This window comes from Triturus cristatus, chromosome 3_1 (assembly GCF_964204655.1).
Source record: "Triturus cristatus chromosome 3_1, aTriCri1.1, whole genome shotgun sequence".
Lineage (NCBI taxonomy): Eukaryota > Metazoa > Chordata > Amphibia > Caudata > Salamandridae > Triturus > Triturus cristatus.
The window spans coordinates 760794194-760813260 of record NC_140583.1 but is presented as its reverse complement, the minus strand read 5'-3'; the positions used below and the strand labels follow the sequence as shown (position 1 = coordinate 760813260).

At 44.5% G+C, this 19067-nt stretch overlaps 1 protein-coding gene across 3 annotated transcripts in view; it reads right to left on the bottom strand.

Moving 5' to 3' along the window:
- The window catches only part of LOC146860955 (uncharacterized), a 54945-nt gene that overhangs the window by 22357 nt on the left and 13521 nt on the right, over positions 1-19067 (bottom strand). For all 3 annotated transcript variants that reach the window (XM_085644930.1, XM_085644929.1, XM_085644931.1), the window contains exons 2-4: positions 12338-12436; positions 7317-7406; positions 1955-2112 (exon numbers count right to left, since the gene is read on the bottom strand). In XM_085644930.1, the coding sequence (XP_085501056.1) occupies positions 1955-2112; positions 7317-7406; positions 12338-12425 (336 nt within the window). In that variant the 5' untranslated portion in view covers positions 12426-12436. The remainder of the gene's footprint in view (positions 1-1954; positions 2113-7316; positions 7407-12337; positions 12437-19067) is intronic.

Genomic DNA, 19067 nt, shown 5'->3' with positions numbered 1-19067 from the left:
CAGTCCTTGGTGCTCCTTGTCTTACTATGGTGAATATCAAAAATATGTTTGCTGTTTTTGTAAATTTCCCAGCACTAGGAAGTAGCAATAAGTTACTAGGCTTTAATGTTTATACTAGCAAACTTTTCTGGGCAGTCAAATTGTTGGTCAATTAAATTTCATATTTTGTTGAAGCTCTAGCAATAATGAATGAAATTCCTTCAAATCAGATGCCAGTAATCAGCTTTGAAGTCCTCCAAGAACACAAAGAACAATATACAGTCAATGCTTCTGAAGCCTTGCTGGTCTCAGAACATCCAGTGAAGTTACTACAGGACTTTGCCCGAAGGACGTGTGCTAAACCTTGAGGATTCCTATTTTCCTTGTTTTACACATACTTTTCAGCATTTTCCAACATTTGAACTGATAAGTGTCAGACTCTATTGTCAACTAGCATGGTTTTTCAAGAAATAACATCTTTAATGTTTTAGAGTTTATGCATTGTAATACTGTATGTCCGGAGAGAAGCAGGAAACTGAAATAACTGTGTTCATCTTTTTGTGAATGCTTTTATTGCAACACTGGTAACAGTACCAACACAGGGCGTTTTCCATTGCATTAAACTTTTAGGTAGCTGTAAAGAAACAACCCATTAAAACACATTTTTATATTCTAGCAATTGTGCAGGTTATGGCCCATTTATGGCCGGAGTTAATTTTAAAACTGGTGCTTACAAGGTCCCAGAATTGAATCTCCAGTCAGCTGATCTGAGGTTGATGCAAAAAAATACACGTAAAGACTTCAGACAAGAGTTTTCCTCACAAGCTAAGATTTGTGGAATACATGTATCTTCCAAAAAGTCCGAAGCTGTCATGGATGGCAGCCGTTATCAGCATGCTGACTGCTCCTGCTTTTATTTCTCAAACTAGAAGAATTATTCCAGATGCAATCACATGTCATTCTTGTATAAAGTGTGCAATTGTAAAAAAAAAAAAATTGTTTGACCAAGAATAGACAGTAAGAATTGCTTACCAAAATTAACCTAGTGTGCGATATCTGTTCAATTCAGAAAGCAATAGTAAGTTGAGGAATAGCTGGATGGTAGTTCATCCTTCGAGACACTCAGGCAAACGGGTAAGTTATTGTGCTGCTCTAATTCCACACTCAGTGGAATTTTCAACAGTGACTTAGGAGGTACGAAGAAGCAAAAGCAATTTACAGCCTCACTCTACCAGCCTAGCAACCATCAATCAACAATCACCTGCCTGCCACAATGAGATTAAATCGGAGCAGCAAAATCCAAACTCTTGGCTATCTCACAGAATACCTGCAAAATGGCCATCCTATGAGGGCATTATGTTTCAGAAGAGAACGTGCAAGTAATGGGTTAATATGATAGATGGATGAACCGTTTAGAGAAAAAGTATGTGATTTACCCCCCAAATCTGGCAGATGGACGTATTTAGTAAAACAAAATGGGGAGATTAATTAATTGCGTGCACATTGGCAGTCCCACTACACATGGATGGGAGGTTAGGGCTTGGGGGATGGGAATGGATTCAAGTAGCGGAGCCCTTAATTGTTTTGTATAGGCAGTTATATAGAGCTGTCCAAATGCTTGTGAAGGCTAAAGCTCTTAATCTGCTGACAAAACATGCTAAAAGCAGGAGAATAGCCATGGGTAGGGAGCACAGAGTAGACAGGCTGGACGATGAGGAGTGTGATGGTAAAGATGGTGTATAACAGGAGAAATGACAGGAAAGAAGGCAGAGGAGGGAATGTTCTAAGTATTCCCCATATGAAAATGTTGGTTGGACAGTATATGGAAGGGGGGGGGGGGGAGTGACCAACAAAGGCACCATCAACCAGTGTTTGCACAGAAAGCAAAGGGATCATGCACAAGGGAATGAAAGAACCAGAGACAATCCCCACCATCTTTCTGTAACACAAGACTGACCGCAATACCTGACCTTACCTGAGACTGGAGGTTCTTGCGCCAGTCCCTAGTCTGTAGCCTTGGCTCAGAGGAGAGTGAAAGACAGAGTGGGCGGTGTGGACGCTGAAGTTGCGGTGTGGATGATGGTCGGAGGTCTGCTATCTCGTTCCTGCTCATCATCAAGTCAGGACAGGAACCTACATGCCAGGAGAGGTGAGGGGTGAAAACAGCATGACAGGAAATCACAATACTAAAGGCTACAGAACTGGTATAAAGTTAGGCTACTTGAGAAGCGGGGCCTCTCTTGGAAAGGCAAATGGAATAAGAGGCAAAAGAGGTTATGTAGGAAAAGGACACCCAAAGAATCGAACTTCTAGGTATGCTGAGAGGGGAAAGAAAGGACAAGTAAGAGGGAAGTGTGCATAGTAGATGAAAGGATGAAAAAATAACTAGAGAAGAGAAGGCAAAAGGAGAATGGGGAGGACATGCATTGCAGGAATACATCGAGTGGGAGGTGTGAGATTTGAATATTTGTAAATGGCCTGTATTCAACTCTAAAATGATTATACCAGAGACAGCAGAAAGAGTAGACATGCCAGAATCATAATAATTGCCTCAGCAAATAATGTATAAAATCAACAACATTAACGTGGTAGAGCTTTACAAAAAACATTCTCCTGTCAAGTCATGAAATGACAGTACATACATTTCATATAGTTCTCAAAAGGAAATCTGCTCATCTCACATGGCATTGACAACCTGTCCCTTTTCCCTGTGATACCAACTACTTATCATTCTGGCAAGGCTTTGGCTGGATACAGGCTATTGATCCTTTTATGTTTCTCCTGCCTTTTTCCCATGTAGTCACTGTGCTTAAATTCAGTTCGGAGGGAGCAGCATCAATCCACCCTTGCTGCTGGGCAGTAAGTCTCTACCTGTCTGGTGTGCTCTTTTCAAGACATTATAAGCCAGAGGACAAATTTGGGTAACACATTGTAACTACAATTTGGTCCTCTGTGTCTTAGTGTTCTTACTGGCAGGACTTGCCCTTGCGTCGGAGTCAGCATCTTCCAGTTCATATTGTACAATCTAGCTACAACCCAGGCTTGACCGTTTCTGCCTTACTGCCACAATAGCCTGAGGATCACATCTTTATCTTTACAATTTCAATGTATCTTTGAAGAGTCGCACGATCTTGTCCCAATCCAGCTGTTCCATTCCAGTAAAGACCAGCTTTGAGGCACTGCCCCGAGTACCAGTCCAGTCAATGGACTAGCACACAAAAATGTAGGCCTTAGTGGCATTTCTTCTTGGTGCCTGAAGCTATATTTTTGCTGGCTTTAGAACTCTGTGAACTTTACCCCTGAAACTTCAGTAGTAAAATGCGTTAATGCTCCCTTTTAACACAGTCGAATACCAAATATTCCTAATTGGTATATTTAACTTACCTACACGTCCCTAGTATATGGAACAATGTGCACCCGGGGCCTGGAAGATAAATGCTACTAGCGGACTGTAGAGCCTATTGTGCCAGCCACTACAGTGGCAGTGCAAACATGAATTCAGGACTACCAATATAGCCTGACTGTAACAATGCAAAACATGCACTGTGACCTGACAAAGTAAAATCCCTTTAGCAGGTAAAATCTTCCTTTTAAATATTAATAAGTCACCCCTATACTGGAGCCATGATACAGTGTTCTAAAACAATAAAATATATTATATATAATTATATCATGTGATCAAGGCCCGTGGGAAGGGCTGAAACGAGTCATGGCGACCTCTTGCACCGAATAAAAAAAGGTTCTCAGCACTTAATGGTGGTCCCTATCCGTTTGTTTGTCCTGGAAAATACATGCCAACTGAGCGGAGTATTTGGAGATATATATATACACACACACATACATACATACATATCTAAAAAAAAAAAAAGAGACCCTATGTAGGCCTCGTAGCCCACAAGGCAGAGTGCATGGTATTTAAATGTAGGACATACGGAAATTTAAAGTTAGCATGTCCTTACAGTGACTTGCCCCCAAAAGCTATTTTCACTGTAGGAAGGCTTGTTAACCCAGAGAGAAACACTGGGAAGCAATAGTAAATACTAATACTGTATATCTGGAAAGGGACTGGCAAAAAAACAAACTTAAACCACTATTTTTCATAGTTAATAAAATTTCAATTTAATGGTGGTCGGATTTTTTAATAAGTGTTAAGGAAGTTACCCTTTACCTGCCTTAACTGTCAGAAGGCTAATGAGCATACACCTCTGCCACCTCCCAGCCAGTAATTAGCCTTAAATAGTTGTTACTAAGTGTAAAATGCCTCCCAAGAACAAACAGGCACACCTGAATAGGCAGAGACGATGCCTTGGCACTTCATAGAATATGCAGGGTGGGAGTAGTAGGGAATACTTTTTGACACTAAAGTGTCAAATACCGTTTGCCAGGTCTGCTGGGTTTGCATACAACTCTTGGGGAACATTTGAAAGGCAAGGCAATTCTTGGGTCTCCACTTTCTGGTTGCTGAAGGACTCTGCTTTTGTCCTACCAGACTTCTCTATCAGGGTTTATAGTGGGTACAATGGCTGCCTCAAACTGGATTGTAGTGTTAGATGTTGCAAGACACTAGGATTTCCAAAATACACCCCCTATCCTTAGAGACCAAGTTTAGTGTGGCAGAAAACATTCACCATTTTGAAAATGCCCAAAGTGGGTAAGGATGGCCCTGGGAACCTTTAGCCCATTGGTTAGGGCATGCCCAGGAGTTATTCCCAATCCACGATCTAATGCCAGGCATAATAGTGGCACCCCCTCCAAAAAACGTCTTGGATCTGTGGAAGATCAAAAGAGGATTGGACCTGCTGCCTTTAACCTTAGAGGAGGCCTGAAGGACTGGACTCCAAACCCCCCCCCCCCCCCCAGCCTCTTGTATCAAGATAAAGAACGGTCATAGGGCTGACCTCCCATTCAAGCTATAGATATACAGCAAACTAATAGTGTCTTTTCTGGAGGTACCCAGCTGACCATTGGCAACTGGAGTTGGCCTGGACCCCTGTGAGTGTCCAAGTGCCACCCCTGAGGTCCTGGGGCTTTAGAAGTCTCAGTGACTGGGACTAAGAGGGTGATTTAATTATTGGCTGTAAGGATACTCCATTACAACGGAGTATTTTAACCGCCAACCAAGAATGTGGTCCATCTGCTGAATTTAAAAGCAAGCAGGCCTTAGGGATAATAACGGCAGAGACTACTCTGACTCCACCGTGATTAAACCCCTCCAACGGACCAGCGGAGTAAGGACCTGTCATTCTACCCAGATAATTTGGATGGGTAGAATGACGGGTCAGTTTTCACTGCCTGTCACCGCCAAGAAAACTCTGGCAGTGAGGGGCAGTGAACACTGCTAAATGCTCCCTTTGCCATGGGAGTGACTCCCATGGTGAGGGGTGCATTGTATTTTTTATTTTCAAAAAGCGAATCCCAGTTCGTGATTTTCTTCTTGAAAATAAAAAAAGGAGCCTGTTTGGTACAGCGTTTTGACCTGCTGATGGAGCCCTGTACCAAATAGAAAAATGCATTGACAGGAACCGCCCTGACGGCGGTTCCTGCAAATGCTTTATAAATGACCGCCTACTTGGTAGTCATTCATACATTTAGCAGGCAGTCCCTCCACCAGGACGACAGAGTAACCTTGGCAGAACAATAGGCCTTCAGCCAATATATAAATGAGACACTAAGTCAAAGGGGAACATCTTCGACCAGGACAAGCCTGGTTACTGTATTCAAAGAGTGCTTCATAGTGGCCAGCCTCAAATTGCGCCTAGGTCCTGGGCCACAGTTACCCGTAACTATCATTGGCATTTAGTGCTTTTATGTCAGGTTTCTACTTAAAAATGAAAAGATTCATATATTGGTTTTCCAGATATTGGATGTTTGTCATATTGGTGTCATATGGTTTGTTAAAATTCACTCAATTTTTCTCATTTTGTTTGTGATTTTTATAGTTTTGCATTTTGACTTTATTACTATTTTGATACTGCGTAAATACTTTACAAAGTGCACTAAGTCAAGCTGGTCTGCTCAGTGCCATCGCTACCAGGTCATTGAGCTCAGGATAATTTAGTGACTATGAGGGTTCACCCTGATAAGAATTGTGATTATTCCTTGAAGTGGGCAATCACCAGCCCCAAATAATAACCAAATTTCTTACAATAACCTATGTTGCTCTTGGTGTAGACAGTGCGGCCAGAGGAAGGGTCACTCATACTTTAGATAAGTAAAGGATCAGCCTTCAAGTCCATAACTTGGCTGCCAACCATACCCAAAGACTCCATGGCCAAGTCTGTAATGTTAAAGAGGTTAGGCTATGATAAAGTATTTTGCACACATTACCCCACCAGAACATTTGAATTGAAACCTATAATGTGTAAGTGATAGATCAGGGTTCAGGAATCAAATCCGCCTTTTCCAAAAATATAAAAGTACAGCCATGGATGCGTTGCTCCCCTTCAACTGGTAAACTGTCTGGACAATCAATGCAATTGACAAAAAAGTGAACTAGAATGTCTTTGAACATGAAACAGAAAGACACCTCCGGGTATTTGTGCGCTCAATAAACCTCATTAACATAACATAACAAATAAGTTTCACAGAGAGCTCGGATGCATTAGTCTGGATAACAAAGAGATCATTTCTGTTTTTTGTTTGTGCCGCAGAGTAGAACAATCAGGCAAACACCCACATTGAAAAGAAAATTAATCATCTACAAGTGCAGATTCCACTTGTGTTTGTCTGGTGAGGACCTTAAAAATGCTGGTTCTGTGCCTTTCATTCCCAGACAGGTGTTGTGCTGTTAGTATCATACTGTTCAAATGCTGCTGGTCATTAACTTGGAAGGATCAGGGAACTCATTCCTCCTTGTTCAAATTATGCTGTCCAGGACTTACCCTAAAGATCTAGAGTAAAAGTGTCACTTAAATTCTAACAATTAAGCGATATAGAGGCTTACATTCTGGAGCCCAACTCCCTGACAAGCCAGATTTCTTGTACGAACTGCATAGATTATGAGGAGAGAAGCATCTTTACCAGAATCTCTAATGGCAACTCTTTCTAGAGTGACCCCAAATAGCATTAAATTAAATAATAAGAACTATAGAGAAAAGCGATTTGGAAAGCATCGCAGGAGGGGTACCGGGAAAGTGGAAGGCATTGAAAAGAATGTGTCAGGTCAGGGGAGTTTAAGACCTATGGTGAGTGACGATGAAAGGAGAGAATTACCACAGGGTCAAATATTGTTTTGAAGAGAAAGTAGATTCACAGCAGCAGCAGCTTCTTACAAGAGCAGCATTAGTGTGATGGGATTATGTAGTAACATCACAATAATATTTTCTTGCGCCGCATACCTGTACAGTGCTGGGAGAGGGGTGCAGGTCCAGGAAGTGGCACGGAGCTGGGCATTGTCTGGGTTTTCTGAAGATGTTTTGCAATGATGCCTGAAACAGAAAGGTCCCATTAACAAACTCAAAACACTCCCCAGAAAGAAATACACCTAGCAACAGGCTCCATAGAGAAATCTGCACTCTTTGCCCAGTGAAGTGGATCAAGAGCTACCGCATACTGGCGACCTGTTTTACTCCCTATAGACAGAGAGTTACACATAAAAAATAAATACTGGAGAGTAATGGGAGCACTGACTTGGCCCAATCTTCCAACCACACTGCCCTAGTTACATACTCAGGTGAGTGACATGAGCAGTCAAATGCCACAAGAAAGCACTCCATGCCCCATGGGAGGAACAAATACAAAATAATGAAGTAAAGCCCGCACAAGTGGACAAATAAAAAGCAAGCGAATGAGTGATAATAAAGCCAACCAATAGTACACAATTGGAGGATGCCAAGTCCACCTATAAGCCCACAATATGTCTTTTCAGCAATAGACAGCAATGACAGGCAAGACCTAAAAATTTGTCAAAAAGCAGGACTTACCTCAAACATCGAACAATAAGTAAATAAATCAAATTGAAAATACGACTTCATTGGTGTGTGACCAAGCAATATGGCTTACAGCACGTATTTGCTGCCAGGTCCGTGGCCCTACTTACACACTGAAGAATCCTGGGCAAAGGCTGCCACACAACATTGCTCTGGGCACCGACTGGCATTCTGTGAAGAATCTAGTGCCATTTGTGAGTTTCTGGGATGCTCGCCAGCTCTTTTGGAGCAACACTGGATGTGGTCACCGGGCAGCTGCACCAGTCGCTCGCTGAGTGGATGCTGCAGCATCTTGCGCTGGGCTTGGAAGACATTGGCGATGTGTGCTGGATGGCCTCTCTCCTCCTGGTTGAGGAATTGGACTGCAGCATGCTAAGGGGACAACTCTCCGTACCTTGGCTTGTGATCACTGGCGCCCCAAATCTGGAGTCCTGATGTTGAAGGTGCCCTGTTTGTTGCTTTGTCCCGTGTGCACACCTTTGTCCTAGTCGATATGAAGATGCAGTACTGAGGTGAGCTCCAGCTTAACAAGCATATTCTGGATGCCCAGAACCATGGTCAGGTGATTATGGTCAGAATGGAATTTAAAAGTTGGGGAATAAAAGTGTGAGTCTCAGTGCATCTGATAGCTCTATAGGCAGACGACTCATTATTTTATGTGAGAAAGGCCAGAGAACCTGTACCTAAAGTACTGGCATGTTTGGAAACATTTGGCTCAATAGCAGGGTATAAGGTCAACAAATGGAAGACCAGACGGTTTCCACTGGGGACAATGTAGGGGCGTCCACATGGGCAGTTACTGGAATTGGGGTTTAGGTGGGAAATGGATTGATTCAAATACATGGGCATTTGTGTGGTGCAGCAGCTGACCAGCAATATCTTAACAACAAAGGAAGGATACTGGAGGGACTGTAATTGTCAATAAACATTTGGAAAACACTCCCATTATCCATCATTGTAAAAACTTGTGTTTCTGCAAAGATGCTTATACACTTTGCAAAGTTAATTGTGCCCTCTACCTTCTGCCACATTCACAGAATTGAACTCTATGCTTGTCTCGCTTGTTTGGGCAGGTAAACACAGCAGGGTAGCACTAACCACATTAAAGCAAAATCAAGTTAAGGGTGGATTGGGGCTGTCAGACATGGAACTTTATTATTAAGCAGCACAGTTACAGCGTGCAGCAAAGTGTTTAACACCCGATGACAGCTGAGAGAAGAAACTGCTCAAGTGAACATACAGAGACACCCCAATGCTGGAACTGCTTGGAGAGGGGTGCATATTCCCAGGGATTACCTATATATAATATGTCAAACAGCTAGGTTAGAGGAACGCAGAGTAAAGAGAGTTCTAAAACTACTCCCTTTTTCCCCGTGACCTAGACATCTGGGTTCTTTAGCCATTTCAGCATATAGCCACGGATATGTTGGTTCACTGACAGGAAGGCTCAGTGGCGGGGAGGGGGTTGTCACATGCTAAGGGATCTATACCAAGAGAAGTCTGTATTACCTTTCAAGAAATGCAGGAAACATTCAAGGTGGGTCCCGGACAGTTTCTCCCATTTGTTAAGTTTGCTGCCACTTCCAGAGAGATGTGGATTGGCTTTTCTGATACACCTCAAGTCACAATTATATAGGATTCTATTGACGCTGGGCATTGGAAGTAATCCTATGATCCTGCTGTATAACGCTTTAAAGGCAGACCAAGACAAATCCAAATTTGGGTGTCAAAACAGATGGGAGAGGTATACTGGTGGGATGCTCACAGATCCAAAATGGAAAGGGGAGTGTAATTTGGTGTGTGGGGGGGGGTCTTGGAATTCACAATTCAAACTGCTGCATTTAATTATCTCCACCATTCGTATCTGACCCCGTTGCAGCCAAGTAGAATGTATCCTGGCAGGTCTGCCGCATGACCACGGTGTAGGCGGAGTTGTGCTTCCTTCTACCACCTTGTGTGGATCTTCAATGAAGTTGCAAAATTTTGGAGATATGTGTCTGAGAGACTATGTAGAGCTACTGTGTCAGTTTTGAGTTCTCTCCGGAGAGCTGCTTATTGAGCATCATTGCCAGACCATATAACAAAAAAATGCAATACAAATGTTTGCAATTGGCACTGGTGTTGACTAAATGGCATATAGCTATTCAATGGCTGGCTTCATTGAGCTTCAGTATAGATGCATAGATAAGGGCACTAGGGAGTGGGCTCTAGTTGAGGAGGTAGCTTAAAATGTCCAGTAGAGATGAGAAGGAGGATCTGATTGTTTGGAGGAAACACAAGGTGGCCTTGTCCCAGACCCCGCTCTGCTTAATGGAGGTCGCTTAAACAGTGATGAGAGACTGTATGGGGAAGGAAAGGGAACCCTACATCTGTCAGCTGAGAGGGAGCACCCACAAATAATTTTGTTATAATGTGAAAATGGTGTAACATATAAGTGCTGGAATATACTTTATGTGTTAATGCTAGGACACACATCATATTATTCTTGTGAAACTGTATGTTGATGTTTGGATATCAACAAGATGTAAATTGTGTTCTTGACAATGCTTGTTGTACCATTAGTGTGATTAATCAAAAATAAATATATTTAAAAAATATATATAATACACAACCCTGGTATGGAGGGAACTTCTGGGAGCAGTACACCTTAGCAAATCTGGAGTGGGTAGGGAAAGGCAAATTCACTTGAAGTAGAGGATACCTGCAAACGTATTGATTTTGCATATAGAACGGACTGAGGCACAATGCCCTCTAGGAGCTTTAACAACAAGCTCCCACACAAAAGGCACATCAGTATAAATTACAGGACGAAAGATATGTGAAATCTCTATATATGTTATGGGAGAAACGACCATACTGAACATATATGTCTTGCTATGGGGTTGGAAGAATGGATTCCAGAGTTGGAAGGAGCCGCAACCTGAGAAGCAAGAGCTGGTACTACAGATATATGCATACTTTCAAATATTGTAGGTGGAACATTTCAGATTAACCAAAATCAGACCCCAAATCAGTAGTCCACGTAAAAAGCAGATTTGTGGTATCAGAATACCATTGCCAGAATATCTTCCAACATAAATATTGTTTCTTAAAGAATTTACAACAATTTAAACCCACAGGCGTTAACAAATCTACACCTAATGGGACAAAATTGTTGTAAATACCTTTAGGGACACAATATTTATATAAGATGGTACTTCTGTATAAAATATTCCTACATACAGCCACCCATACAGCAGATAAAGCTGTAAACGTTAAGATTTTATCATAAATAACAATCTGAATCATATTTAAAAGGTGAAAAGCAACTATCACAAATCACCCCGGATAGTGGCATAGGGGGTGAGTGGGGTTGTGATCAATGTGAGACTAACTACTTTCAGGATCAAAACTGTAGCATGCTACACTGGCTGGGGGTCATTAAGGAAGCTTGACTATAGGACATTCCCAAAGGTAAGAGATGTTGACATAAAAGGCATGGACAAATAACTCCAGGATGGAGGACATTAGGAGAGGATGAAACTCCTAAATTGTTCTTCCAATGAAAAGCCCAGTCTTGGATGTTGCATCAACCTTAAGGGAATTTAGACTGCCATTAAAGGGACACCACAAATGGTAAACTGCATCACATAACTAGCTCCAAGTTAAAAGTGGGTGGCAGTAAATAATCTAACCTTCTTTGTAATAGTTGACAACAACAAGTGCTCTCCTATGTTTCGCTCATGCTTTGGTGGGTTCTCTCTATGAATAAATGTTTAGCAAACAGACAGGGCAGGATATTTCATTCAGCGTTTTTGTGAAGGACATCCCCAGAAAAAAATCTGACACCCTGTCCTGTAAAGAGAATGTCAGCTGGATCGTCAGACATGCCTGGAGACAGGAATCTAAACACAGTTTGATAGTTGGAGAGGCCTCGCCTGGTGTGTTTGCCCCCACACAGTGAATCATGCAGATGGTGTTCCAAAGCAACTGGACTACCTCCGCAGGTGTATACAATTTCATATACAGAGATTCTATTAGATGTATGTTGGAAACATAAGTAGTCTGTAGAACTCCCCTACACAGAAATATAATTGTGGTTCTTCAACTCCACAGACTTGTTATAATAGTTTAAGATTTTTTTGTAGAAGGGGGTAATGATAAAGTTATATTCTCTGTTAATCCTTATGATCTGAGCAGTGATGGTTAAGTGAGTGGCATCTTTGTAAAACCAGAGCACCTTTGCTTTGCCTTAAATCGCAGTGGTAACCAGCAACAGGATATGCACGAGAATTTGACTTAGAAAGAGCTAATTGTGCAGCTGTTACACCATCTCCACAACAGAGAGAACTCAAACAATCAAGGGCACCCACAAGAGCTGCCATGTGCTCCACACAGTACCACAACATTTGGGCTTTCAAGCTTCAGAAGTGCCAAAGCAATCTTCTCACCTGTTACCCCATTCTTCTTGGTGCTCAGCTTCTTCTCCAGATTCTTGAGGCAGAGGCTCTCCTTGCCCCATTTCTCTGTTGACTCCATTTCCCTCAAGCCTAACAGAGCCAAAGAAAGCAAAACAGGTATGAGATGATGCAAGGAAGGGTGGAGGAAGGAAGAGAATAGAAAGGGTTATTTTGAAGATCATAGTAATAAAATGGGGTTTGGGATAAGTCCGAGAGTGGTGGTAGAGGATATACTGCGAGAGGTATATGGTAGTGCACAGCCGCGGTCCATGCAGGTAACTGCAGTGGGGCGGGATAAGGGGGGATTTCTAGGGACGATGCAGAGAGAAAATTAAATAAATAATTGGAGAGTGTAGAATGAGGTTTGAGAGGAGTCAGAGAGTGGGGCTAGAGGATATATTGAGAGAGGTATAGGGTGAGATATAGGGTAGTGCATTGGGGATGTTAAATTAGAAGTAAAGTAATAAAGATACATAAGTACATGGAAGCTTTAAATGTATAAGGAAGGTAATATATATAGATTTAAGTTGTATTTAATAAACTCACACTTTCAAGTGTTGCTGTATTACAAGTTAATTTATTTGTTTTTATTTTAAAAAATGGTAATTTAATAGTGATGCAATTGTAGATAGCTATGATTTGGGTGTACGCCTAGATCAGGCATTGACTATGAAGGACCACGTGACCTATACCGTCGGCTCCTGTTTCCATGTGCTCGGTCTGTTGCGGCGAGTCTTTCCTTTTCTTCCAGACTTCACACGGAAAACCCTCATTCAGACACTGGTTCTAAGCAGACTGGATTATTGCAACGCTCTACTGATCTCAGATAAGGAGTCCTCACTGGGCCGACTGCAGGTAGTCCAGAACACCGAGGCACGTCTGGTCTTAAATGCCCCCCCAGAACAGCCTCCCTCCCTCTTCTTCAACAGCTCCACTGGCTTCTGGTGCGCAAGCTTATTAAATTCAAAATCTGCTGCACCATTCATAAGGCTGTATATGGCATGAGCCCTGCCTATCTTGCCGAGAAACTCAATCATTACACCACTACTAGGGACCTACATTCAGGAACCAAATCCCTTCTCCTGGTTCCCCGGGTCAAGAAGTCTAGGATGGGTGGGAAAGCCTTCTCATACCTTGCTCCTTTGTACTGGAATCAGCTCCCCACCCCTCTGAGGCAATGTCCAGACCATCTTCAATTTAGACGGCTTCTAAAAACTGCTGTTTTAGACTCTTATTCCGTCAGCCTCCTATTGCATTTCCGCAGCGCAGAAATATCCCTTCGGGGGTGATTCAGGCGCTATACAAACCTGTAAATAAATAAATAGATAGATCTTCTGGCAACCGGTAACCAATGTAGGGCCTTCAAGGCAGGGGAGATGTGGGCTTGTGACTTTACATGTAAGAATAGTCTGGCAACAGAGCTTGAATCTATTGGTGTCTTTTCATAGTGGTTAAAGATGATTTGTAGTAGAGGCTATTGGGGTAATCAAGTTTAAACAGAACAAGAGAGATAGTAGCCTGGACCTTGTGTGGAAATGCAAGGGGAAGGGAAGATGCGCCACAGAGTTTTTATATTAACAAAGCTAGTTTGTCCACTGGGGCATTCATTGATAGCTTGGAGTTCATGGTAATTCTGAGGTTTCTTGCTTCCTTTGATACTTTAGGCGGAGTTCCCAGATCGTCAGGCCAGGCAGCGAGTGGGTCATACTTTTTCCCATCGCTTCTGTTTTGGAAACATTCAATTTGAGATGGCTCCATGTCATCCACTGATCCACGGCTCTGAGGCAACAGAAAATTTGTTTCCAAAGTCTTTGGGGCTTTCCATTTTAAGGAGTATTTTTGTGTCATCTGCATAGTTATAGCATGTGAGGTGAAATTGATTGATCAGTGCCGGTAATGACTTCATGTAGATGTTGAAAAGCATGGGTGAGATGATAGAGCCTTGAGGAACCCCTGGTTTTGTGAAGTACGGTTTGGATGAGAAAGGGGAGATATGGGTGACATAAGCTCTGTTTTTGAAGGTTGAATGGGATCCAATCAAAAGTAGTCCCCTCTATGCCGGCTTCGTAGTGTCTTTGTATTAGAGTGTCATGGTCAATCATGTCAAAGCAGATGAGAGGTCCAAGAGAAGTAGTGCAGCAAACCCATTTCGGTCAACTGTGTTCTTAAGGTCTTCCCTGATGGCAATGAGGGCACATTCTGAGCCTCTTCCTGGACGTAATCCTGTTTGGAAGTCTGAAAGTATGGAATTATCTAAAATGAATTGTGACATCTGGGTGAATGCTGCTCTATGAGTTTGCCCAGGAGAGGTCCATTTTTAATTGGTTTGTAGTTGGGGTTAAACGGGTCCAGGTTTGTTTTCTTTAGTAATGGTTGGATGTATAACTTTTTTAGATCTTCTGAAAATATTCCCATGATTAAGGGATCGTTGGTGATTCTTCTTACTGGTGTGGCAGCAGAGGTAGTAGAATAATTTTCTTGAAGGTTTGTTTGGACACAGGTCAGAAGTGCTGCAACCAGGTCCATAAAGAAAAAAACCCTAAGCCCTAGGTCCAATAGAAACTCTAGCCCCAAGAACCAATCAGAACCCTATACCTATCAGCCAATCAGAACACTAATCCTAAAACCAATTGAAACACCAGATACAGCAGCCAATCAGAGCACAGATGTAACATCCAATAGTAAACTTAAATAAGGAGCGTGTGACCTCCAGCACTGGCTGATGGCCAGGTGGCAGGGAGAGCTGCTCCTGAGGTCAGAATTTCCTTGGATACAGACAGGCTCAATCCACTCTTACCAGGACTTGTTTTAGCCAGCTGGTAAATCCCAAATCTAAATTTAAAAGCACTGAAAATACAGCTTTCTGCGCACTTAAACAAATCACTTTTTCTAGCCAAATATAAGTGCTACATACACTTTCCAAACACTGTTTAAACCATAAAGCAGATTTAGCAGTCTCTTAAACACACTCTGCTTAGCCTTCGAAGGTGTAGTTTGCCTCTTTTTATATTTTACTTTTAAAGACACAAAAAGGGGGAGAGGTGGGCTGGGGGGTTGCCCCTGCTGGGCTAAGCACAGTGCAGGGAAAACTAGGAGAGAAAATCAACAGTCATGAGTAGAAAAACCAGCAGGTTTAAAAGAACCGATTGCACAGAAACAAAGACAGTGCCAGATTAAACCCTGTGGAGGCCCTTAGGTAGTCATAATTTCGGGGGCTCCCTCGCAAATTATCTCCTAATACATTTTTAATTTTAACAACCAACAATTTTAATAAACCAATTTTATGACACAAAACTAAACATTAACAATTATTAATGTTGGTGTGTGTGGCCAAGAACATGGCCAAGTGAGATGTTGAATACCGGAACTCCTGACCGGAGCCCCAATTCTCAATCATCCTGCCAGCTATGAACCACTGATTTCGATCCGGCTTATCCTGCGACACCCCCGTGGCACTGAGCGGAAAACCCTAGCCCCGGAGACCGGTGCAATGGAGGTGTTTCGGACAAGCCACGCGCTCACTTGTCGGAGCCGAAAAATGCCGGACGGGTGCCTATGAGGCCCAGAAGTGCTGAGCGGACGGGAGACACCAGCAAAGGATCCTGCCTACCTCCTGTTGAGCAGCGATCGTGCCCGAGGATCTGTGGCTCGTCGCCAGGCCTACCCTTGGTGCTGGGGCTTGTCGGTGTGCGGGACCCCGCTGGGTCCTAGAGGAGGGGGAAGGGCCTGCGAGGAGACGAGATCCCGGCGCGCCTTGCTGGCGCTGGGACACAGGCCTGTGTGACCTCTGCCTGTCGCCCCTGCTGGGTGTGCAATTACTCAGGTGAAGTCCCTGGAGGAAGTGGGACCCTCGGAGCGCCGTGCGTGGTGGGGGCCGGGGCGTGTGTGCTGATCCTGCCCCTCTCGCCTCGGCTGGGCCTTTGAGTCCAGTGGCGGCTGGATTGGAGCGAGGGGACTGAATACGGCCCGTCGGGCCCTGCACGTCTCAGCACCTATGCCTTTTGATCTCGTCTACCAGCCTGGAGTACGCAGGCGAAGCCGGAGCAGGGCCCGAAGGATATTGCGGTGAGTGCCCAGTGAGGTGTGGAGTGCCTCTCGGTCCTGGGAGGGCCTGTGTCGTGAGGTGACCGACGCCACGAAGGTGCATAGGACCTTGAGCTATTGCCTGCCCTCTCTGCCCCCGTGCCTCTGGACCACTGTCCTGGTCTGCGCTGATTAAGACGGGGAGGAGCCCTGCCTTGAGTGGACTAGCTTGGATGTATCTCTGCAGTGGTGCCTCGTGTGAGACTGGTGAGGGCGTGCTAGGTTTAGAGTATGCCCATAGGTGCGCCCCCCCCACAGCGAGGATCTGAGTTTGATAGCAGCCCCCTGGGAGATGGTGTGACTGCTGCTTCTCCTCTCCTCCCCCCCTCTTGCATAGATGCATGGTCTGCGGGGTGGAACACACTTTTGGATTTGGCAAGATCCTCATACACCATTGAAAAGTACTTGGGGTGGGGAGCGGTACTGGGGTGACTTCCTACCCCATGATGACCAAAGAAAAGGACCCGAAGCCCCCCAGACAGGGGAAAATGGACAAATATACTAAAGTGGTTACCCCGTACGAGGCTACGCAGCCCATATCGGAGGCGGCCACCATACTCAAGGCCATTCAATCTTCCAGGGAGGCACTAGAAAATAAAATCGGAGAGGTGTGCTCCAAGGTTACGCTGCTGAGGAATGTATCGGAGAGAGATATGGAGGCGGAGACCTGGGTCTAGAGGTCAAAGACGCGGTTAAGGATCTACAAAAAGCTGTGGCAGACCTCCAAAATACCAGTGGCGTGTGGACGACACAGAAAACAATGCCAGCAGAAATAATCTCTGCTTCGTGGGATTCCTGGAAGGCGTGGAGGGAATGGATCTACCTGCGTTCTTGACCAAATGGCTGAAAAACATTATCCTGCCCGAACACTTCTCAACAGGTTTTGTTCTTGAGCGGGCGCACAGGGCCCTGAATGCAAGGCCTCCCCTGGGGCTCACCCAAGGCCCATTATTGCAAAAATCCTTAATTTCATGGACCGAGACATGATCCTATGAGAGGCACGCAGGCTGGGGGAAATTAGACACGAAAACTCTAAGATCATGATCTTGACTGATTATAGCAGAGATGTGCAGAAGCAGAGAAAGACTTGATTCTACTAAAGCTAAACTAAGATCACTACAAATTCTATACATGCTGCTATTCCCTGCAAAGCTGAAAGTCATATACAACGGCAGGGCGCAGTTTTTCCAGACGCCGGAGGAAGTATGGGCTTGGATTGAAGAGTGGTCGATCTTTCGCCCCCAGAGCGACAGACCTGGGGTAAGGGCAGAACATGGAACGCTAGATCAACGGATCGACAAAGGAGAACCAGGAGAAGTCAGAGCGGAACAAAGAGGATGAGTCCGGCGACGCCCTATGCACTTAGAAAACCCAGCAAAAAACCTGGGGCGCACGTAGACGACACGCATTGAGGTCGCGGATGGCAATGAAACGAACAGGTCTAGCCAGCGTGACACAGGTGGATTTGGGGAACTTGAGAGAATCCTCTGGGGATGACAGCACCCACCCCTTGGTGGCGGAGATCACAGCAATAGAGGGTGGAGCCGAGGGCGGTCGACTCTCGCCCACAAGAGATAAATGACCCACCAGACTCTATACACATAAAATGTGCAAACCTGGCATTGTTTCCCAGTCAAGGGCCAGCAAGCCCCAACAGTTTAGTTTAGTTGAGACCCTGATACACACCCTGCCTGGCGGTACAATTCAGGAACAGTGCTGTCGCAGGGCCCGCCAAAGACCATTTCCCTTTATCCTTGATGAAGGGTTTGTATAGCGGAAGGGTAGTTCCTTTTTTAGGTCTCGCCTAGCTATTGCGTTTACGCAATCGCTATGCGAGACTCTAGTAAGAGGGGCATTTCAAAGTGCTCCCAAAAGTGGATTGCATGGCGAGCACGCGCACGATCACGTGTATAGTGCCGCCATGCAATCCGTTTGGGGGAAGCGCTTCAGCCCACTGGCGCATGCACGTGTAGCCACAGCCTCTGCATCATACTTCAAAGGGTCCGCTCCCCCGCTTGCAATGCGCTTCCCCGCCCCCGCATGCCGAGAGATTGTTTCCTCATGGCGCCTCTCACAACTGTCCCTCCCCCACCACAGGGCTAGTCTCACGGACGCATTGCCATCCATCGATTTCACTTTCATGCCCGTGTTCTCTTTGCCTTTCAGCACACAGCCCGCCCTCCCCCCTCTGTGTTTTCTTGCAGCTTTGCCCAGATCTGAGTCTCAAACAACCAAAATAATAAGTTTGCCCTGCACGCTTTCTGCGCTTACAAAGTTAACATATGCCGCGCTCATTCCCTTTTCATCCTTCTAAGTCGACAACATTAGCTCCATTAATTCTGTGTCTAAGGATTTAAATAACCATATGTTTTCTTGCAACTTTAGGCACTTCACACACACAGCCCCACAGCTCACACACACAGACATCAAGGCAGCAGCAAAATGCTCTGAGCCCCGCCAGTATTTGCCACACACACACATGCCTCTTGCATCTCGTGTTTTCTTCCAGCTTTGGCCCGTGTTCTCTTTGCCTTTCAGCACTCAGCTTCCCCGTAACCACCATTTAACTAACATCCTGCCACACTCATTCCATTTTCATCCTCCCTTTCACTTTCATGCCCGTGTTCTCTTTGCCTTT